Source organism: Martes martes, assembly GCF_963455335.1.
Source record: "Martes martes genome assembly, chromosome: 2".
Classification (NCBI taxonomy): Eukaryota; Metazoa; Chordata; class Mammalia; order Carnivora; family Mustelidae; genus Martes; species Martes martes.
The window spans coordinates 16,936,978-16,961,048 of record NC_137889.1 but is presented as its reverse complement, the minus strand read 5'-3'; the positions used below and the strand labels follow the sequence as shown (position 1 = coordinate 16,961,048).

General features: G+C 39.0%; 1 protein-coding gene across 1 annotated transcript; it reads right to left on the bottom strand.

The window, feature by feature from the left end:
* Window positions 1-625: 625 nt before the first annotated feature.
* On the bottom strand, window positions 626-18,556 carry SARAF (store-operated calcium entry associated regulatory factor). Its single transcript, XM_080795706.1, has 6 exons — window positions 18,270-18,556; window positions 10,210-10,388; window positions 6,937-7,354; window positions 4,090-4,219; window positions 3,310-3,458; window positions 626-1,450 (listed from the first exon to the last, which is right to left on the bottom strand). The coding sequence occupies exons 1-6, from the start codon at window positions 18,370-18,372 to the stop codon at window positions 1,425-1,427; spliced, it is 1,005 nt and encodes a 334-aa protein (XP_080651832.1). The 5' UTR covers window positions 18,373-18,556; the 3' UTR covers window positions 626-1,424.
* Between the last annotated feature and the right edge of the window lie 5,515 nt (window positions 18,557-24,071).

The window sequence follows — 24,071 nt, the reverse complement described above, 5'->3', positions numbered from 1 at the left end:
CAAGATTATCAACTCCTGTAGCAGAAAGTAAATTAAAACCCAAAACACTAAGCAAATAGGGGAAAGGGAAATAAACAGCATTTTCTTGTATTCCATCTCCTTTTACTAAGGAGAAATGAGGAAGGATTTAGTGTAACATACTTAAAGAAAAACTGTTTTCTCTGTGACATAAATTAAGATTTCTACCAAGTTTTACTGATGGGAGGAAAGGGCAGTTGTGTTCACAATATTCCTTCAAGTAGTTCCCAAATCACATTTTAAAGAATAAACAAAGGTTTGTTTTTAAATAATTCCTAAAAGGTAAAAATGAGACTCTCGGGTTGTAGAGCTTAACTAAGACAGATGATGCGATCTTTGAGAGTTCAGAGACTTGGGGGATTTCTTTCTTTCTTTTTTTTTTTTTTTTTTTAAGCCATTTTTCAGCAGAGGCTTCCTTCCAAACCATTTCTGAATTACTTTTTTGAAAACATTTACCAAGGGACTGGTAGCTAAGGCAAGACTACCATGGGAAATTAGGGAGACAGAGCTTCCGCATGAACCCCTTCCCCTTTGAGAAAAAGGGTCAAAAAAAAAAAAAAACACCAATTTGCTTCAAGGGTGGCAGAAAGAATAACAATGAAACCTCTTGTTTGTTTTTATTTTTCCTGTCATTTTAATGTAAGATAGAAACAGATTGCTACAACAACACTGGAGATCCCACAGAGAACTGCATGCTTTTGCTAGTAAAAACTTCTGCTGAAGCATTTAAACTTTACTTCTTAAGAAATGAATATGGAGGTTTCAAGCCATCTTTGTCAGCACAATCATTCGCAACAACCTTCTAGATGCTTGTTCTCTACTTTTTCCAAAAAAAGGTCATTCTTACTTAATTGAAGCCCACTACCACAGAAGGATTCAAAGCTCCTGAGCTCAAAAGTGATCAGAACATACAGATAAGTATAACTGGTAGTCGGAAGCTTGGTTTAAATGTCTGAAGAACAGTAAACACCACACAGCAAATATCAAATAGATTATTATCATTTTTATAAGGTAATGACTCATTGACTAAAACCACATAAGACTGACATTTTCTGTACTCAGTGTCTAATGGTCATAAATTTAGCCTTCACTCTTAATGATGTCACAGGTTTAAAAAATCAATACATTTTCAGCTTTCCACAGTCATCATCACTTTCAGAAACTGTAAAACATAACTGCATGTTACACTAACATACAATTCTCTACAGAAGCATTTTCTCATATATCAACTGTTAGTCTCAAGTAATAGAGCACAAAAAAGCAATACAGGACCAAAAACTACACAACTTTTACATTTTCCCCTTCCCCAGTCGTTAGCAGGTAGCACTTTTTTTTTTTTTTTCCTAAGAAAGTGATGAAAAATCAGAGATTTTGCATCCAGTGTTTGACTTCAACTCTCTACTCTCTTATCGTCTTCTGGTACCACCATATCCTAAAATGAGAAGAGTACAATTTATATTGGTTTTTAAAAATGCACTGGCATTGCTTATAAAACTACAACAGGAACACATTTATTGTAACAGATGTATAAAGAGACACGAGGGAAGGAGGGACGAAGACGGTGCTTCAGCACCCACAACAGCCCTCCCCATCACCTAGCCATCAAGCTGACAAGACTCAGACATGCTGCTTGTCAATCACTTGTAGTCAGGAAGCCAAAGAACACGTGTTCTATAGTGGGGCCAACATGATATGGGCAAAAGTCAAAGTCTAAGCCAAAAAGCAGAGGCCAATGGAGCCAGCCATGCCCTGCTACCTGTCACAGTCCCAGTGGTTACAGAAATCCTACAGGGGCAAGTTTCAGGCTTTCAACAGTAAACGTTATGTAGTCAAGTCAACTTCCCCCACCCCCACACCACACACTCACACACATACACACACACTTGAAAATGCACTAACAGTTTACAAGATGACAAGTGTTCCCATTTGAAAACTCAATTTTTTTCAGGTTTTCCTTTAGGTTATTTGGTAATGTTTAATAATTTTTTTTATGTAAGTCCCAAAGATTTCTGTTGATATTTATGGGTTTTTGTTTTTTTTTTTTTTTACAATTTTTGTTTCCACTGAGTTTTCTTCTTTTGTGTTATGTCCTACATGGCTATATTTTTATATATCCTCCCAATCACTACCACTCCTTTTCCTCCCCAAAAGTAACCACTACCTTACATCTAACACCATAGGTTAGCTTTGCTAGTTTTTAAACATATATATTTATAAAATAAGAATGTTGTAATCATATTTATATCTATTCCTTTGTGTCTGCTTTTTTTCTTTTTATATTTGGTCAATCTACCCACGTTATTGTATACAGCTGTTTGTTCTCCCTCCGTGTTGCACAGCTTTCCACTGTATGGCCATAACTCAATTTATTCATCTCACTTACTGCTGCTGGATACAGGCATTTTCCCAGTTGGAAGCTATTAGGAATAAAGATGCCATGAACGTTCTCAGACTTATCTTTCAGTGCACAAGTGTATGCATTTCTGCTGCTATATATCTGAGAGGGAAACTGGTGGGTCTAGAGTTTATGCTTTATTTTAGTTGGTAATACCAAACAGTCTTTCAAAGTGATTGTGTCAATTTATATTCACACCAGTACTGTGAGAAATTCACTCACACTTCAAAACATATTTATACAAGTCTTCTATCAATATCAAGAATTAATCTCTGTTCCATAACTCCCCCCGGTGAAAGACGAATCCAACCCACAGCAATCTATTACTACTTCATTACTCACATTTCCCCATCCTCTGCTAATTAGCTGGATATTTAAAAACAAAGAGTTACTTTCTAATTTCTTATATATTATATCTTTGCTTTTTTACAAAATTTCCTCTCAACAATAGCAATAAACATGACCACCATATTTTTGACAATTATTTAAAGTATAGTTCGTTACTGAGTTATTTAGTGAGTTTTGCTGAATTTTAAAAGTTCAAACTTCCACCTAGAAAATTCCATTTTAGATAAGCTTAAACGCAGCCTAGAGGTCGCAGAATTAAACACAATGTGGAAACCAATGTTCAGGAAGGTTTAAGGTAAAACCCTGGTTAGTGGTAGAGGTGAGTCTAACCCAAATCCCTGTTTGATATTTAAAGAATGTTTAGAAGTAAGAGGAAAGAATGATTCTGAACTATATTTTAATGTTAATTATGCTATTAATATATCTGATGAGTATGACAAATAAAATTATGGCTGCTAATATATAGTAAATAACTATCTTCTTAAGTTCTAAAACTATTTCTGTTCTTCACTGCTACATAATAGGAACTTCTCTGTTTTCAGTCTTACCTGATGCTGTTCTGGTTCTTGTCTCTGAGCTTGAATATGCCGAATAGCTACCTGAGGCTCCACGAAGGGGTGAGTAAGCACGGCTACTCCATGTGCTGGAGTACGAAGGGGACGGGTAGTACCATGAGTCTGAGAAGGGCGTTGCTGCTCTATTAAGATAGAAAAGCAAATCAGGCACTTTTCTTGTGACTTTTAAATATCCTCCTATTCCTATACTCTCAGAAAACAATACCTTTATCAAGCGTTCTTCCTCAGTGCTCTGGTATGACATGAAATAAATACTATTTTGTATTTCTGCTGTTGTATAGTCACGGCCATGGGGGGGGGGGGGCAGAGTGACAGGAAGAAGAGACTCTTTCTTCCAGAATTCACACTCAGATAAAATCTAAAATTAAACTACCAATAACATGAAGACATCCCAATATCTGGTACCAAGCCCTTTTCAGCCTTGCTTCTCTATCATTCTCCCACCAAACCAGACTGCTAACTATTCCTCAAATGCCATGTTCTTTCCTGTCTTCTCATTTTCTCAGGTGTTAAATAAACAGTCTTTTTCCTATCTCATGATCTCTATAAGGATGACACTGGAAGAAGAAACACAATGAAAGAAAACAACATATACAATATTAATGAAAGCCCATACAGCAGAGAATCTGATTTAATAAGGTAATGTCACCATAATTTATTTTCTTAACAAAACCAAATCCAGTCAAATTGCAAACCGAACAAAGAAGCTCTAAAGAAAAGTGGAATTAAAAGGCAAGTGAGATCAAAGCCTACCTATTGCTGCCAAACAAATATCCTAATATTCCTCCAGTTCCCAAGCCAGTCCAGAACCCTGGTCCTGAATTGTCATATCCTTGTTGTCCTGTGAAAGCACTGCCGAAACCAGAAGCTGCACCATGTGGTCCTAGAAATAAAAATGATTATGTATCCTCACTTAAAACATAGCCCACAAAACCAAAATGACATTTCAATTATTTCATTTGTTTTATTTAGTACTAATACTCAGCATTTATACTAAAAAAAAAAAAGGGTGGAGGGCCTGGGGGGCTCAGTTGGATGAGTGTCTGACTCTTGATTTTGGCTCAGGTCATGATGCCGGCATTGCAGGATTAAACCCCGCATCGGGCTCCCCGCTCAGCGGAGTCTACTTGAAGTTCCCTCTCTCTCTCTCTCTGCCCCTCTCCCCCACTACATGCACACATGAGCAGGCTCTCTCTCTCTCTGAAATAAATCTTTTTTTAAAAAGTGTATTCATAAAATACTGACTTACAACTAAGGAGCACCTTCCCCACAGACATGAGAAAAAAGGGATTTATTTTTGAAGGAGGGCAGTTCCCTCCTATAAAGTCACATTTGCTCTGAGGAGGATCAGCTATTGGAAGATGACCCCACTGGGAGCTCCTTCCTTTGGACTATGAACATCTGTAAGGGCTTCAGGTGACAGCTGCACTTGTGTGTAATGGAGAAATCCAAGTGGAAGCAGCAGCCAGATATATGTATCAATTGAGAAGTCAGATCTTTAAGAGACCAAAAAAGTATCTTCCGCTCAGAGGAAATTTTTTTAAAATATTTTATTTATTTATTTGAGAGAGAGACAGTGAGAGAGAGTGTGAGCGAGGAGAAGGTCAGAGGGAGAAGCAGACTCCCCGTGGAGCTGGGAGCCCAATGCAGGACTCGATCCCAGGACTCCAGGATCATGACCTGAGCTGAAGGCAGTCGCTTAACCAAATGAGCCACCCAGGCACCCTCAGAGGAAATTTTTTTTTAATTGATGTACAGCACACATAAAGGAAAGCGCGCTAATCTCACATGAACAACATAATAAATCTGTACACAGGTACCCATTTGCACATCAATAAAACACTTCTAGCCCCCAGAAGGCTCCCTCATGACGACTCCCAGTAGATACCCACCCTCATCAGAGATAAGCATTACCCTGACTTCTCTCACTATACTTTAGTTTTACGCATTCCTGAACTTTGCATAAATGTAATCATACACTAGGTACTCTTCCGCGTCTGGCACATCATGTGTCAGTGAGAGTCAGTCCCCATTATTGCATTATATCAGCTTTTGGTTTTGTTTTTTTGAACTGATCTATAGTATTACATTGTGTGGAAAAAAAAATCACAATTTGTCCCATTCTTATGTTTATGTACATTCTATTTCCAGTTTTTTACTGTTATGAATAAAACTCTAAAAATATTCTGTGCATTTCTTTTTGTGTATAAATGCACATTTTCTCTTAGGTATATATCGAGGAATGACACTGCTGGGTCATGGGGAGGCTGTGACAGTTTTCGAAATGTTTCTTTTTTACTCCTACCATCAAGTTGCAGTTGACTACATCCTTACCTTTACTTGGTACTCTCCCTTTTTTTTTTCTTTAAATATTTTATTTATTTATTTGACAGACAGAGACACAGCGAGAGAGGGAACATAAGCAGGGAAAGTGGGAGCGGGAGAAGCAGGCTTCCCACTGAGCAGAGAGCCCGATGCAGGGCTCAATCCCAGGACCCTGGAATCATGACTTGAGCTGAAGGCAGAGGCTTAACGACTAAGCCACCTGGGCGCCCCTGTACTCTCCCTTTTCAATGTTTGCCATTATGGTGGTTATACAGTGGTTAATAATGAATTCAGTGTGGTTTTAATTTGCATTTTCCTGAAAACTAATGAGGCCAGGCACATTTTCATATTGTTACGGGACATCAGGTTATCTTCTATTATAAAATGGCTTTCAAGTCAGTGTCCATTTAAAAAACTGGGTTGTGGGGCGCCTGGGTGGCTCAGTTGGTTAAGCGGCTGCCTTCAGCTCAGGCCATGATCCCAGCGTCCTGGGATCGAGTCCCACATCGGGCTCCTTGCTCAGCAGGGAGCCTGCTTCTCCCTCTGCCTCTGCCTGCCACTCTGTCTGCCTGTGCTCGCTTTCTCGCTCTCTCTCTCTGACAAATAAATAAATAAAATCTTTAAAAAAAAAAAAAAAAAAAAAAAACTGGGTTGTGTGTCTTCCCTCAGATTTGTGAGTGAAATCTTTACATAGTCTAGGCCTCACTTGGGCAGCACATATACATATTCTAGATACACACCCTATGTTGGAAATAACATTTTACAAATATTTTCTCCCAGTCTGTGACTTGCCTGTCCACTGTTAATGTGGTCTTTTGATGGCTAAACATTCTTAATTTAAATAAAGTCAAATTTATCCATCCTTTCTTTATGGCTGGAACTTTTTATATTCTAAGAAATTTTTACCGACTGCATGATCATGACACATTTTCCTATGTTTTCTGGAAACCTATTTTATCTTTTATGCTGAGATCTACAATATTTAATGAATAAATTTTGTATATGGTATGAGACAGAGTTCAAGGTAAATGCTTATTACCAAACCTGATCAAGTTTTTCTGATTAAGATGATTTATAATTTAATCATGCCACCTTAAAATAATCATCACAATTACCCTTACACAGAATAAGAGGTAAAGAAATTGAAAAAGTAAAATATAAGATGAGAAGACAAATCTGCTTTGGTTTCCCAATCTGACCACTTTCTATTTCAGAAACCAGCACAAGATTCACTACCTGGCACATACTCTACTTATTGCCATTAGGGAAACATACCTGTGAATTCAGACTTAAAGCCTGCAGGAGGGGGTCCTGCTGAGTTGGTGAATCTCTGGTAACGATGGGAATTTGGAGGATACTCAGAATATGGCGGAGGAGAATCCTGACCATCACTAAGGAACACTTTATAAACTCCGAAAGCAATAGCAAGTAGTACTACGATGGTAATCAATCCACTGATGCCACTAGAATCCGGGGAGTACAGTTTGTTGTAATAATCAGAGAAAGAGCTAAAGCCATGGTTTTTTCCAGACTCTCTCAATTTCTTCAGGCCAAGTTCTGTGTAATCTAAGTTATACTCCAAGCCACAGGAACCTCTTAGTACATACTGGTCTTCAGAGGATTCATAGCCTTCACAGCTCACCACAGTTTTTCCAAATTTATATGCAATATCTAAATCAGTCTTACATTCCCACTGTGAAGAAAAACAGAAATAGGTTATTAGAATCAAAAATTTTTTTCATTTAATATGTACTATTTGGGCTATACAGCTGTCATAAAACTGCAAAATGAAGTTAGGGGGTAATAAACAAACTTCAAAACAATGAGTATTTCTGTGTTGGGGGGAAGGTAACCTAGGGACCTCAAAGCTAGGTACTAGGTACCTGAGTGTTTGTTTTATTACTATTCCTTATTCCTTACATATACATGTCAGTAATTCTTTTGTACATATTAAATATCCCTCAATGGTAAATGTTAAACAAAATTTTTAAATGTCAACTTTTTCCCACTGTTGTTCAAGATGTTTTAAAAATAGAGGTTTTGGGGACACTGAGGTGGCGCAGTCAGTTAAGCAACCAACTCTTGTTTTCACCTCAGGTCGTGATCTCCGGCTGGTGAGATGGAGCCCCACCACAGGCTCTGCACTCAGCACAGAGTCCGCTTAAGACTCTCTCTCTGCCCTACCGCCCACCCCCGTGACCCCGTGTGCTCACTTTCTCTCTCTCAAATATATCTTTCAAAAATAAATAAATAATAGGGACACTTGGGTAGCTCAGTTGGTTAAGCATCTGCCTTCCGCTCAGGTCATAATCCCGGGGCCCTGGGATCGAGTGCCGCAGTGGGCTCCCTGCTCAGTGGGGAGCCTGCTTCTCCTTCTGCCTCTGCCCTCCCTGTGCTTGTGCTCTCCCTCTGACAAATAAATAAACAAAATATTTAAAATAAATAAATAAATAATAAACTAGAGTGCTTTTTTTTTTTTACGTTAAGGCTCAAAAGTCGGTATCATGTAGGAGTATCTGGTAACTACATAGAGCATCAGAGATAGTACACAACTTTCTGAGAAAAACTTTCTGCACAAATTTTACAATACTATGGACCAACTTTTCAAGGCCCAATCCTATAAGTAATTCTCTTAAAAGAATTTTTTTTAAATAATCTCTACACCCAGCACGGGGCCTGAACTCACAAACCGAAGATCAATAATCACATGTCCCACCACCTGAGCCAGCCCAGCACCCCATCTCTTAAAAATTTTTTGAGCTATTTAGGAAAATCCAAAAGGTTCATGCTAGCCTCAAAAATTTCCACCTTAAATAAAAAGTCTACTCCCCCCACCTGCTCATGCTCTCTCTTACTCTTTCAAATAAATAAAATCTTTTTTTAAAAAAGTCCCAGTTTGGGGCGCCTGGGTGGCTCAGTGGGTTAAAGCCTCTGCCTTCGGCTCAGGTCATGATCCCAGGGCCCTGGGATCGAGCCCCACATCGGGCTCTCTGCTCAGCAGGGAGCCTGCTTCCTCCTCTCTCTCTCTCTGCCTGCCTCTCTGCCTACTTGTGATCTCTGTCTGTCAAATAAATAAATAAATAAATCTTTTAAAAAAAAAAAAAGTCCCAGTTTATCAGAGTCCATAGTCTCTCATGGTTCATCTCCCCAAACAATCTGAGGGTTTTGAAGGGGTGGGGGGTGGGAAGTTGGGTGAGCCAGGTGGTGGGTATTATGGAGGGCACGTATTGCATGGAGCAATGGGTGTAGTGCATAAACAATGAATTCTGGTACACTGAAATTTAAAAAATTAAAAATTAAAAAAAAAAAAGAACACAGATCCAAATTTGCTATCTATTATCTATGAAAGGTGAGCAAGTTTCTGAACATTCCTGCATCTATTTCTCTCCGTAAATGCGGACAGTTATACTTGCCTTAAAAAAAAAAAGTCCCAGTTTAGTTTAAGTTCCATAACTATATTTTAAGCAAAATAGGTAATATGCTTCTTTAACAGCATTTAAAGAAACACAAGCTAAAATAGATCTGATTTGTTTTTCTGTGTTTCTGTAAAGTTTTTGGCCAATTATCTTCCTCTCCCAAATTTCAGATATGCTATTTTATTTTTAATGACAGCTTTATTGAAATATGATTCACCTATCATACATTCCACCCATTTTGATGGTTTTTAGTATAATCACAGTCATGCAACCATCACCACCATCAATTTTAGCATATTTTCATCTCCCCAAAAAGAAATCTCACATCTATTAGCAGTCACTCACTTCCTCCCAAATCTCCCAACCCTGGGCAACTACCAATTTGTCTTTATGGATTTCCCTATCCCGGACATTTCATATAAATGCAATCATACAATATGTGACTGGCTTCTTTGACTTAGCATAATGTTTTCACACATGTTGAGGATGTATCTGTTCTTCATTCTTCTATATGGCAGAATATTCCATTGTATGGATATACCACATTTTGTTTATTCATTCATCAATAATGGACATTTTGGCTGTTATGAATAACGCAGCTACAACCATTTATGTACAAATTTTTGCGTGGACATATACTTTTAATTATCTTGGGTATATACCTACTAATGGAATGACTGGGGCATATAGTAACTCTATGTTTAACCTTCTGAGGAACTGCCGGGCAGTTTTCCAAAGCAGCTGCACCATTTTACATTCTTAACAGCCTTCGATTCCTGATCATGTTAACATTATTTAACAATGTTAGGGTAGGCTGGTATTCTTTAAGGAATGACAGTAAAATGATAACCAGCAGAGAGCCTCTACCCCTAGTTTACTCTACCCCAAGTTTACAAAGTTTTGAAAATTTACTAATGTCTTATTAGAAAATTACAATGAATGTTTCCAGGCTTTAAAATTAGTTCATTTCTTCTAGAGGATGTTCTTTCAGAAAATGAATAACCGATTTATATTTATATATGTAACTTGAGATTTTCTATATGTCTTACCCCAAAATACTGAATAATATCCCAATAAACTCTTTACTGAATAAAAATTCCAGTTAAACTGTCATCAACATAACGAGTATTACCTGTACATCATACCCATCCCAACCTTTGTTCTGACACTGTATGACTTTTGGGGTATAAGAATCACATCCAGCTGTGCCTCCAACACATTTCAATTGCGGGATTGGATCCAGCCTACGAGAGGTGGTATAGCGGTCATGGTGGAGGGTAAGAGCTTTTACGTCCCGCAACAATATTCTGTCTAAAACAAGAGGAACACAGATGAACAGGTAGTAAATATATTGTCAAACATAGAAAGTCATCCTAATAAAACTCTTGTCATAGGAAATACTTTCAAAGTAAGTGGGTATAGAATTCTAGATTGTGACTCAAGTCAAGACAGTAGATTTTTCAGATATCTGAAAGGTTTCAAAATACTTACGTCCCAGGTATCCATTCTCAGTAAGATAATGAAGGATATTTGCCACCAAGAGAAAAAAACAAAGCAAAGGGAAAGACATAAAAACCAGAGGTCTAAAGAAAGAGTAGTGGCATACAGAGAGACAAAGAGAATCCCGAGGAGAACGGTAAGTGAAGATAGCAGGATGCAGCCATGCGTCAGGCAGAGGGTAACAAGTCCACACTGCAAGAGTACTGCTCAAAAGGGCCACCAGCGAAATTCCCTGCTGCTACCATACCATCTTTTTTAGACCTAAGGAAAGAATGTCCAGGTGAACCTGGCTTTGGTTTTTATCTGTATTTGGTCTGTCTTGACCTTGAGCTCATGGACTTTCCTCCTCTTTCCCCCATGTCCTGCTACCTGGGTCAGCTGAGGACACTCATGTCACCCCACAGAAGCATTCTGGCTTTAACCTATTCCTGAGTGCAAGAGAGAGACCCTGCCCACCTTAGAAGCAAAAGATAAAGAGCAACCTACTCTTTCTGACCATGTTTCTGCCGGATGTTCAATACTGGACCCCTAGAGCTTTCAACAGATGCCCTAATTACAGCGAGTCCTATTTTCCTGTCTTTCCCCAGTCATTTCCCCAGAAGGGGCACTTAAAATCTCAGGAAACTTGAAGCCAGAGACTTTTTTTACACTACTAAGAAAACAGCTACTCAGTTTTTCAAAAACTTTTAGTGTTTTACCACATACATGGGTCAAAAAACTGGACTAAAAAAATTATTCATTCAAAAATCAGTTAAGTAGCTACCTCTGGGAAAGGAAATGTGCTTAGAAAGGAACAGGCAAAATTATTCTAAAGTTCCTTCTCTTAAATGAATGGGGCTACACTGATATTTTTTTTATTCTTCTTTAAACTATTCATGTATGTTTGTGTATTTTATTTATTCATTTATAAATATTTCATGATTTTTTTTAATAGTGAAACCCACTCTTCCTCCAATTTCACATTTCTGTGATAACCCAAATTAACAACCTGGTAAGTACCTTTTTCTTGCTTATCCAGACACAGATTCAGGACTTGTTTTAGATTTTTTTTTTTAGTTTATTGTTATAAAAAACCGAAATATACAGTCTACATTATTCTTCATATGGTTTCTCCACTTAATTATACATCGTGGACACTCCCTCATATCAGCAGATACAGATCATATTTATACTTATTTACCAAAAAAAGAACTTAATAAGTGAAACTAAGCTTAGATTTATCAGCACATTCTCCCCAAAATGTAATAAAACTAGAAACAGAACATAAAAAATATACTAATATATAAAATCAATAATGAAAAGGTAGCCGAAAACCAGTAACAGCAAAGAAATTAAATTTGGACTACATATCTCAAAATATATTATTAAACCTGTAGTAGCATAAACAGTATAATATTGGCAGAAGATTAGAAAAATTGATCATCATACACCATGTACAAAAATTAATCCATGACAGCTAAAAACTTACCATAAAATGTACAACAAATAAAAAATACCAGAAGAAAGCACAACAGAATATTTATGATCCTGGTATGGAGAATTCTTCCTAAGACACCAAAAGAAAAAGAGTGACCAGCAAGATAAAGACTGCAATTGGTCAAATTATGTTAACCTATGAAAATCTAGAGTCCATAATGATACTCCAAGAGAATGCCAAAAACTCATTTGTCACTAGAAGTTGTTATCTACCTCCTTACTCTGAAAATTGGTAATTAAAGATTAAAAATTAAATTTTTATTCTGATTTTCTACCAGGAACTGTAATCTGAAATAGCCTCAGGATGGAAATCTCAACTTTATTGAAGAATGACAGCTAATAAATGCAGAAGAAATGACAGAATTAGAAAAAAACATCATTTTATAATGGCCAAAGACACTGATTCAGACAAGGAGTTATTAGTTTTAAAACCATTAAGAGACTAGATATTGGCATGGTGCCAAGTAACATTATACAGAGTGATTTCTGGAAAAATATTACTTTATAAGGGTTATAAAGCCACTTTTAATCTACTAGTTAATCTTAGCATCAATAATGGTAGAACAAATTGGTATTACACCATCTACTATGATGTAATCCTCAAAAGTATTTAACATGAATTTTATCAATCCTTTGGATTTAACATCCAGTCTACGAGAAAAACAGGGAAGAAAAAAAGCAAGTTAAAACACCATAAGAAAACAGAATCCAGAAGGTAGGATACTCTTAAGGACAACTGACCCAATCCTTTCAGCAAAGCAGCAGCATAAAAAAAGGACTGTTTGTTCTATATATTTTCTAAATATTTTATTCATTTATTTTGTCAGAGAGAAAGAGTGCACAAGCAGTGGCACAGGCATTGGGAGAAGGAGACTCCCCTCTGACCAGGGAGCCCAATGCAGGACTCGATCCCAGGACCCCAGGATCATGACCCAAGCTGAAGGGAGATGCCCAACCGACTAAGCCACCCACATGTCCCTGTTTGTTCTACGTTTAAGAAGACTTAAGGGAGAATACAATCAGATGGGATGCACAGACCTGGACTGGGTCTGGTTTTGAACTAACTAGTGTAGACATTTCAGGGAGAATTGTGATATCTGAATATGGAATGGATAATTAGTTGATATTAAGAAATTTAGATAAATTTTATCAGGGGTAATATTATTTTTACCTTGTGGGGAAAGTTCCTTTTTAAAGGAGGGGGGCATATTGAGGGATTTAATGATGGTCTGTCATGATGCCTAAAATTACATTGACATATTTCAACCTTAAACACAGAGTTGAAAGAAAACAGGTATATATAAAGATATATAAAAATTTAAAATATCTTTCCCAGAATTCCTCTGGTAGATTGACTGGAATGACTTATGATGCAGTAATTCTAGTAAAATGAATATTTGGCTTTCCCAGTATCTACACAGAGGCAGACAAGGAGAAGAAGTTAGACAACAGCTTCTGAGTAATCCTCCAGTAGTATCTGTCGCACTTGGTACAAACAGAAGAAATAACATTTCATTTAGAGTTTCTGGACCTACAAAATCCAAGAGAACTTCCCAAAAGACAACCATGGTATAATAAGAGAATTTGATAAAACAGCTAGACATTTTATAAATTACCAAAGGTCAACAGATTTTTTTCTATACCCGTAATAACCAATTAAAAATGAAAATAGCCTATCTCAAATTAGTGCCAAACAACATAAAACATGAAAACATACATAAAACACCTGGAAATAAACTTAGAATCATATGTGATCTACATTTTAAAAATACATATATAATAAAACCTAAATAAATATAATGCATTTCCCACCAGGAACCAAACTAGGATTTTTAGAACCAGAAATTATGTTAAAGGTCCTGTGGAAAACTAATGTCTATAAATAGCCAAAAAATTTTTGAAAAAGAATTGCTTTACCAGACAATAAAACTTACCATAAAATAACTATAGTCAAGATAGTATGGAATTAGAACAGAAATAGGCAAAGGGGGGGGATGGGGTACCTGGGTGATGGGCATTAAGAAGGTCACTTGATGTAATGAGCATTGGATGTTATATGCAACTGATGAACCACTAAATTCTACTCCTGAAACTAATAATATACTATATGTTAACTAACTTAAATTTACATTTTGTTAATTTAAAAAAAAATAGGCAAGGAACTATGAAACAAAAGAAAGCCAGAAATAAATCCAGCTATATGTGGGACTCCAACAGAAGATAAAGCAGACTTTCTGGGGCACCTGAGTGGCTCGATCAGATGAGCGTCCGACTCTTAATTTCAGCTCGGGTCATGATCTCTAGGTGATGGGATCAAGCCCCACACTGGGCTCCAACTGGGGCTCCAGGTTCAGCTGGAGTCAGCTTGAGATTCTCTCTCTCCCTCTCCCTCTGCCCCTCCCAGTGCTCGTGTGTGTATACACACACGTGTGTGTGTGCACATGCACTCCCTCTCAAATAAGTAAAAAAAAAAAAAAAAAAAAAAAACCCAACACTTAAAAAAGACAAAGACTATTTAATTCAGCAAAAAAAAAGAGTGCCTTCTTTAATAAATGACACCAACATAATTAACTATGTTGCTAAAAGAAAATCCATCTACACCAACATAAAATCTTAATTCTATGTGGGCTGAAGGCCTAAAATTTCTGAGAACTATATTAAAATAAAATACGGTATATTAACCCCAAACTACCACCTCATACATAAATAACAGTAACAATGAAAATACTCAAAGGTTTAAAGTCATAAGGTATTATTAAACTAAATAACAATAATAACTTCAAATTATTTTAACAGGGTTGAGACAATGCAAAGAACCCTGAACTAAAATCCCATCAGCAACTTGCTCTATGACTTTAGCCAAGTCACTTAATTTATCTGCACAGAAGTTTCCTCACTTGTAAAATTAAGAAGATAATATCAACTTTAAAATTGGTCATGAAGCTTTGATTTATCAACGTTAAAATAGGTTGTGAAGCTTAGATTCGATTTACTAGAATTATCCTGCAGAATACTTGACACATAATAAATGATCAAGTTCAATAAATATTACTGAGAATGTTGAAGGAGGTATATTACACATTGGGTTTCATTACCATAATCCTACAGCATCTTTCTTCCCTAGATTTCCTAAAGGTCACTATGTTTTGTGATTTGCCTTAAAAATTCCCATGTTGAAGCTCTAATTCCAATACCAGTATATCTGGAGGCAAGGACTTCAGGAAGTGCTTAATTTTAGATGAGGGCTTGAGGATGAAGCCCCTCTGACAGCATCAGACCCTTAGAAGACGAGGAAAAGAACAGAGCCTTCTCTTTCTCTGCCATGTGAGGACATAACAAGAAAACAATCATCTGCAAACCAAGAAGAGGATTCTCACTTGCAAACCAGACACCAAACATGCTAGCACCCTGATCTTGGACTTCCCAGCCCCCAGATATGAGAAATAAATGCTTGTTGTTTAAGCCGATCAATCATGGTATTTTGTGGGTGCCTGGGTGGCTCAGTTGGTTAGGTGAACACCTTTGGCTCAGGTTATGATCCTGGAGTCCCAGAATCTCATTGAGGCCTGCATCAGGCTCCCTACTCCGACCCTCCCCCCTCTCATGCTCTCGCTCTTCCTTTCTCTCTCAAATAAATAAAATCTTTTTTAAAAAAATCATAGCAGCCCAAAGTTAGACAAGGTCTAAGAACAAAGTGCTCGTACCCATCCACACTAGTTCTATCAGTCAAGGGTCACAGGGAGTTCCCACAAGTCCAGACTTACAAAATGAAATCCACTTACAGATCTCAAACTTAAGATGAACAAAACCAAACACGGTTCTCCCACAATGTTCCACATCTCAGGTAATGGTAACACCACACTTCTAGTCACTCGGGCCAAAAACCCAGGATTACCTTTGTCCTCACCTCTCACCCCTAAATCTATCTAATCCATCAGAATATCATGTCAGCTCTACCTTCTACAACAGGTGAAAATCCAGTCACTCTCACCAATTCCACTGCTTCTCCACTGGCCACACCATCCATACTCTTGGAACTCATTCACTGGCCTCCCTGCTTCCCTGGACCTCCTACAGTCTGTTCTCCACAGAGAGGACAGAAGGAGCCTTTAAAATACAAGTCACAGCAGGTCACCTACCCCTTGTCTCCCCTCAGGTTTCTGATCAAATGTGATTTCTTCCCTTTCCAATGTATATTTCGAAAGTCCCGCTTCTGCCTGTATACCCTATTTTTCTTCCCCTGTGTTATCATTGCCCATACCACTTTTCCCGATGACATGCTACTTACCAATTTGTGTCTTGTCTATTTCTCTTTAGTATATGTAAACTCTGTGGAGGCAAGATGCTCACTTTTGTTCACTGCTATATTCCGAACACTCAGAAAAGTGACTTAAATATAAAATAATTCCATAAAGAATTTTTAAAAGTCAGGTAATCTCTTTAGAACTGGTACCAAATTTTTTCCAGACAAATTATCACTCTATGTTAAAGACAAAGTAAATGCATCCAAAGTTAAAAAAAAAAAAATAGGGAGTGATTATTGTTTTATTATAAGGCTTGGTAAAACTTAACCCAATAAAATACTTTCATAGAACAGTTCCTCAAAGTAAATTTAAGGTAAAGTAGAATTTATAAAAATCAATTGTGTTTGCTCTGCAAAATATTTTGGTGCTTTTTGTTCCAGAACAATAGTTTATAGAGTAGACAGACTAAGATTAGAAAGAAGCGGTTCACCATTCATTTAAATTTGGTTCCTTTTTTTAAAATTCCCCTGACTCTTCATCTGTAAACTTCTTTTTTTTTTTTTAATTAAGTATTGAGGGTTCTAGGCGCCTGGGTTGCTCAGCTGATTAAGTGTAGGACTCTTGATTTCAGCTCAGGTCATGATCTCATTGTGGTGGGACAGAGCCTCAGGTTGGGCTACCTGCTAGGCAGCAGTCAGCTTAAGATTCTCTCCCCCTCTCTCCCTCTGCTCCTCCCCCTGTACATGCAATCACCAGAGCACACACACTCCTTCTCAAATAAGTTTTCAAAAAAACCAGGAAGAAAGAAAGAAAAGAATTGATGGTTCAACTAATGTTTCGATCCAGTTTTTAAATTATAATTCTGATCAAAGTGTCCTCTTTAGATACAACTTTCTAGGAATACATAAATAAACGGACATTTAAATCCAATTTGGCTTTTATTCCTAATAAAACATCCACATCAAATCAGTTACTCAAAGTCAAGTATTTGCAAACAGCACCTTCTCTCTCATTTCAGCATTTAGGAATAAAATAGGATATTACAGAAGTAAATCTGTTGCATAAGAAACATGGGCATTTCCTATCACCCAAGTCATAAATGCAATGTTGATGCTTTTCATGCCTTAACATCTTCATCCTCCCAATAAAAAATGTTTAACTATTTAAAAGTCATTTCTTACATCATTCCAATTTAACAACATGCATCATTAAATGGAAACCTGTATGTTTGTGTATACATACATATATTAATTACAGAGAATATTGTTTATCCCATAAAAATTCTTTTAGAAAATTCCAATAACATAGTAATAAAAAAATATTTTCTCCAGAAATCATTTATCATGTACCATCGCATACAAAAAATAATAACAAAATGTTTTTAAAATTCTAGTGTGAGGTGAAAAACAACAAGAAAAGCTGACGTAACGAGATGAAATTCACTGTAGTGGTCAGAATAAGAAGCATAGGTTCTGCTCACGTAAGTAGTGCTGTCTACGACTCTGCTAACCTACCTGCAAGGTTTACATCCCTGTCCACCAAGTGTGACTCACAGACTGCCGGTGCTGTGGCAACTGTCCGCCATAGCAACAGGCAGCCATGACAACAGGCAGCGAAGATGACATCAGACAGTCATGACAACAAAGCAAGAGGAGCAGGTGATGTTAGGGTTGAGGACTCTAGTCCGAGAAAGGAGAAGGTAGACAAATTCGGGAGTCCAGGGAAGGGAGAAAGGGGAACGTAAGAATACAGAGTCGTCCCGCCCCGTCGACTCCCCAACAGTCCCCACTTGTCCCGCAGGACCTCTAGGAAGAGCAAAAGGGACAGGCAGGACGCAGGTGAATAGGGAAGAAGATGTTAATGAGAATCAGGGCTGAAAGGCCCAAGCAGAGGCGAACAGAAATGTCGCCCGCTGGGCCTCTGAGCGCTGGCTCTACGCGACAGAAAGGGGCAGGTGACGACAGCCACTCACCAGGGTCTTTCCAGCCGAGAGCAGGGCCGGCGATTAGCAGAAGCAAAAGGAGGCTGAGAAGTGGGCAGCGTCCAGCAGCTTCCGGCCCACCCGCTGCGGCCATGGCTCTGGGTGAAGGGAGCGGGTGGCTGCCAGGCGCCAGAGGGCCGGAACCCTATTGCGGAAGGCTGTCCGCGCGCCGCTGTACCGCAACGCCAGGAGCTCGCGCCGCGGCGAAGGGAAGTCTGTCCGCAGAGCCGCAGCGAAGGCCCGTGCGCGACTGTTACGTCACTGCCACTGCGTCGCGCGGGAGAACACGAGTGGACGCTGCAGGCCCCGCCCCTGGGGCTTAGAGCGGCTGGGGGCGGGGCCAAGGGCAGGACGCTTCCGCTGGACGGATCCAGGAGCAGGGCGCAGGGTGCCGGGGGTGGGACCGAGATGACGCAACTCTGTTGTGTTTGCTCTGCGGCTCAGGGAGGTTCCGAGCGAAGGGGCAAGGGTTAGAGAGATTGAAACCAACGTAAAACCTAAGAAATGTGGTTAGGTTATGTGTTTCCGAAACCTCCCTTCCCGAGGGAAGTTACTGTGCATTATAAAATTTTCTGTCTTCAGTTCCTAACATAGAACCTGCCACAGGATTCCTTCCACTATTGTCTGCTAAGATTCGGGTGAACGGTAGCAATGGAATATGTGGTCTGGTTTCAGAAGTTCAGAATCTTTACATACTTCCTTGTACTTGGAGGCAGTAAGAACTCACAACATACCAGAAGAAACTACCTCCTAAAGAACCAGTGAGAGGAAACAGTTCTAAGCCTGCAGGAGCATTATCTTTGAGGTCTGACGGCCTTGGGTTTCTCATTCATTCATTCATTTAACAAATGCAGATTGAATGCCTAAGACGTACCAGGCACTGTTTTAGGCATGGAAGGTACAGACAAATCACCAGTTACTCGTAGACCTTACGCTGAAGTGGGATAGGAAAAACAACACTAATTAGTAAACAAAGATAATAGGCAGTGATAAATGCACTGATGAAAATAAAAGTGTTACAGTAGAGACTGGGAGGCAACTTTAGGGAGGCATTTCCTTGCTAAGGAAGTGATTTTGAAGTTTGACACCTGAATGAGAAAGAATCAGCCATACAAAAGTAAGGGGAAGATCTCCGCAGCTTGGGGAACAGTGGGTGCACAATTCCTGGCCATGTGTTTTGAGGAACAGTCATTCATCAATTCTGCCAATAACTATATATATCGAGCATCCACCAGTAGCTAACAGTACCTGCTAGGCACTGTTCTAGGCACTGGGGATACAACAGTGAATAAAACAAAATTCAGAGGGTAGGAGAGGCAATCAAGTCCAATATAACTGAAGCAAGGTGAATTAGGGGAAAAGCAGAAAAAGAGGAAGCTGAGCAGGGGGGGCTTGGAGAGGGACCAAGCGAAATGGGAAGAAAGATAGTAGAAAATTCTGTTCTCCACATGTTAAGTTTGCAGTGACTAATAGTCCAGATACACATGTCCAACAGACACTTGGATATACAAGTCTGCATTTCAAAGCTAAGGTAAACTTGGTAGTTATGTTATCAAAATGAAGACGCTATTTAATGCCACAGAAAAAGGTACAATGCATAGGGAGAGAATTTAGATACAGCAACGAAGGAGGCCCGGAACCAAACTAGAGAACACTATTATCTGAATTCTGGGCAGAAGAAGATCTTAGAAGGAGTCTGAAAAGTAACCTCTGGCGAGGTATGAGAAAAGCCAGGAAGGAAGCAATATAGTGCTTGAGAGAAAGAGAATGGTCAACAGTGTCCACTGTTGTTGAAATGTTGAATCCAAAGCCACCTTTGGAATTGGTAATGTAGAGGTCATTAATTATCATAACAAGAGAATTGCTATAATTTAAGATCACATCATTTGCCAGTTTTAGACAGTGGTGAACAAAGCATTAAAGGTTATACTAACTTACATTCTGGTGGGAGAGACTGCCAACAAATAATATAGTTCAGATAAATAATAAGCCCATTCAAGAACAAAACAGAGTAATACACACACACACACACACACACACACACAACCAGATTCTTAAATACAAAGAATAAACTGATGGTTGCCAGAGGAGTAGTGACTGGAGGAATGGGTGAAATAAAGGGGATTAAGAGGTTTCCAGTTATAAAAAAGTCACAGAGATGAAAAATACAGCTTAGGGAATATAGTCAATAATATTGTAATAATGTTGTTTGGTGGCAGAGTCATTACGCTATGGTGAGCACTGACTAATGTATAGAATTTTTTTTTTTAAGATTTTATTTATTTACCTGACAGACAGAGATCACAAGTAGGCAGAGAGGCAGGCAGAGACAGAGAGAGAGGAGAAAGCAGGCTCTCTGCTAAGCAGAGAGCCCGATGCGGGGCTTGATCCCAGGATCCTGAGATCATGACCTGAGCCAAAGGCAGAGGCTTTAACCCACTGAGCCACCCAGGTGCCCCAATGTATAGAATTGTTAAATCAATATGTTGTATGCTTGAAATTAATATAACACTGTATGTTAATTATTTTTCAATTTCTAGAGATCATATTTATTTATTTATGAGTGCGAGGGAGCACTATGGTGGTGGGGTAAGGGGAGAAGCAGAGGGAGAGCCCACGCAGGGCTCTATCCCACGACCCTGAGATCATGACCTGAGCTGAAACCAAGAGCCAGTTGCTTAACTGACTGAGCCACCCTGCTGCCCCTATACTTCAATTTTTTAAAAAAGAGGGAAAAAACAGCATAATATAAAATTAAGTGTTATAATAAATGTGATGTCCACGAAGGGTTCTGGAAGCTACCATTTGAGCTGAGCTCTAAATAACAAGAGGCAGCTTCTTAAATCATCTCTGAGGCACATTAATAGGAATGTGTGGACCTGATTTGGGTCCTGATTCACACAAACTAGAAAATAAATGACATTTATGAGACAATTGGAAATTTGAACACTGACTAAATACATTATGTTAAAGAACTGTTTTTAGGTTTCATAAATGTACTATGGTTATGTTATTTTTAATGGTTCTTTTAGAAACATACTAAAATATTAGAGAAGAAATTATGTCTGGAATTTTCTTCAAAATAATTTGGGGAAAAATAATATGGGAGGTAGGGGAAAGAGGATGAGAAGTATAGACAAAACACCATTGAACGTGTGTTAAGTTTTGAAGGTAGTCGATGGTACATGGGAATTCATGATACTATCCTGACTCCTTTTTACGTATTTAATTTTTCCATAATAACTTTTTGGAAAAAAAAAAAAAACTAAAGCTAAAAGCTTCCCTAAAGTTTCTCTGACTTGATCTGTAAGAGTTAGTAATTCCAAATTTACAAAATGGTGGAGAGGATGAAATGAGATGTTTAAAGCACTAGACAAATACCAGTTGCTCAATAAACAACAGCTTTCTTCCTCCCACCCCATCCCCATCTTTGTGAGTTAACTCTGGAAGATAAGAAGCTATCTGAATAAGTTTCGAAACTATGTAAGGTAACACTAATTAACTATTTTGTAAGAATACTTAGAGAACATTTAAAGGATAGACCAGTAACTAATGCTTAGGAATCACTTGGCAAACTAATGAAGGTAATTCCTGACATCCTACCTTTTTCAGATAATTATTTTTAAGCTTTCGTTTGAATAGGAAGTCTTCAGGGCGCTTGATAAAATTTCTGATTCCTGGGCTCTGCCCACAAAAGTTCCGCAATGTCCAGCCCATTTGTATTCACAAGAAGAAATTCGAGGACTAGCACTTAACTCAACTATAGGGACTTGTGGAAGCCCCAAAGGCTTCCTAAAATGTGATTTCCCCTCCTCACCCCCAGGAGCCACGCTATGAGTCTATGAGATAAGAACCTATCACTTTCACCACCACCAGTACCACCACCAATGACTAGTTATTTCTGTTAGGTTCCCTCAACCATCCTGGTTTCAAGGATAAATACTGTGGAACAAAACAAGAAAGGTGTTAGTGGTGACTATTTGTGGAGTCATAGAATCATCTACTTTTCCAAGAATTTCACCTACTCCTTTCGAGTTGGTTGGGAAGGAGGATGCATACATCTGCTTCATTTTAAAGAAAGGAGCCAGTGGTTCACAGACCGTCTTAAACAGCAACATTTCTACAGCATATGTTCAAGTTCGCCTTGTGTTTTCACTACTACAGTCCTTAAATGGAAACTCTTCATGATTCAGAAGACATCAGAATTTTTGCACTAACTTGAACAGAAAAAAAACCTACTCCTCCACAAAATGTCTATATAAATCTATATCTATAGATTTATTGGGGACATTAAGCCTCAGTGACTTGTTTTTTTAAAAAAAATTATAATTCAACCCTGAAAGTAATGGAGAGAAGCAGGATAGGACAATACGTTTAGCTCTCAGTATCTCTCATTTTCAAGTATTTTGGAAACATCTAACCATTCAACAAAGTTTTACATGCCAGTTTATTTTAATCTGGTGACTGAAAAGATTGAAAAATTCAAATCTTATGTCAAGCACCTCCACCTGTATCTTTTAAAAACCCTTCAAAAGATTCTCATTGCTCGGGAGGGGGTTAAAAAATATAATATAGGACTCTGCTATCCTACCCTAGCCTGGAGCAATCCCACTTGTCTTCTCTCCTCTCTCCCAACAGACCAAGCTCCTGGGGCCCAGTTTGCCTCCCAAGCTCACCATCCAACCACTTCCCCCACCTCCACCCCCAACACAATCTCTCTTCCTCATAATGGTTTTTCTCTTTTGTCTTCTACTTACACACCCCTTCATCCTTCCGTTGTCCCTCCCTTGGGGAAATCTGATATAAATCAAAGGTTGTCAAGGACTATCTACCCATCTTCCTAGCAATTATCGCTGTTACAATTTTATATTTTTGTGTGTGTGTACCTGTGTCTCACCAAACTGCAAACTCCTTCAGGGCAGAAACCGCACCTAGTTTTTCTTTTTTTTAAGATTTATTTGACAGACAGAGATCACAAGTAGGCAGAGGTGCAGGCAGAGAGAGAGTGGGAAGCAGGCTCCCTGCTGAGCAGAGAGCCCAATGGAGAGCTCAATCCCAGGACCCTGAGACCATGACCCGAGCTGAAGGCAGAGGCTTTAACCCACTGAGCCACCCAGGCGCCCAAACACCGCACCTCATTTTGCTCACCCCAGTACCTAGCCCTATTCCCCAAACATAGTAAATCTTGAATACATTTGCAGGATGACTTAAGTAAATGTATTTGTCCCTCTGCTTTCTCCTTTTTATTCCCCTAGCCCTGGACTAGAAAACAAAACAAAACAAAAAACAAAAACAAAACAAAACCCTGCGATTCTCAGACTCCCAGGAGATCGGATTTGTGTTAAAATGTTTATTTTGTATTTACTGGGTCCCGTAGCTCCTTATCTCTGGAGGTGGGACTGACCAGAACCCTAGTTGGGTCGGAAACCAAGGAGCCAAGTGCCAACGACCTAACTGGCCTGACTTCTCTTAGAAGGCTGGGGAGGAGCGAGCAAAGGATGCGCTTTAGAGACCATAATACCATCCTCCAAAGACATCACAGAGTGCCTCCCAAAGGACGGCGGTACTCCGCTCCCTTACCCTCCAAGAATGTAGGAGGTTGCAGGATCCGCGATGGGGAATCGGGAGTGGAGCTTCCTCGAGCCTGAGGGGAAAATGGGAACCGAACTGAGAGGCGAGAACGCCAAGCCTGCGAGGGAGGCGATCTGCACAGCCGCATGGCAGGGAAAAAAGGGGTCGGCCCCACCGCCCCCAGCCCTGCGCGCCCCCCGCGCCCCAGCGCGAGCGCGAGTC

Bases quoted from the DNA above. Each gene is read 5' to 3' on its own strand.
- SARAF (XM_080795706.1), bottom strand. From the start codon at position 18,372: ATGGCCGCAGCGGGTGGGCCGGAAGCTGCTGGACGCTGCCCACTTCTC. The intron at 7,355-10,209 runs GTAATACTCGTT...TTTTCTTCACAG, and splicing joins GGGATGGGTATGATGTACAG to TGGGAATGTAAGACTGATTT. The intron at 4,220-6,936 runs GTATGTTTCCCT...TTTTATTTCTAG, and splicing joins CTTTAAGTCTGAATTCACAG to GACCACATGGTGCAGCTTCT.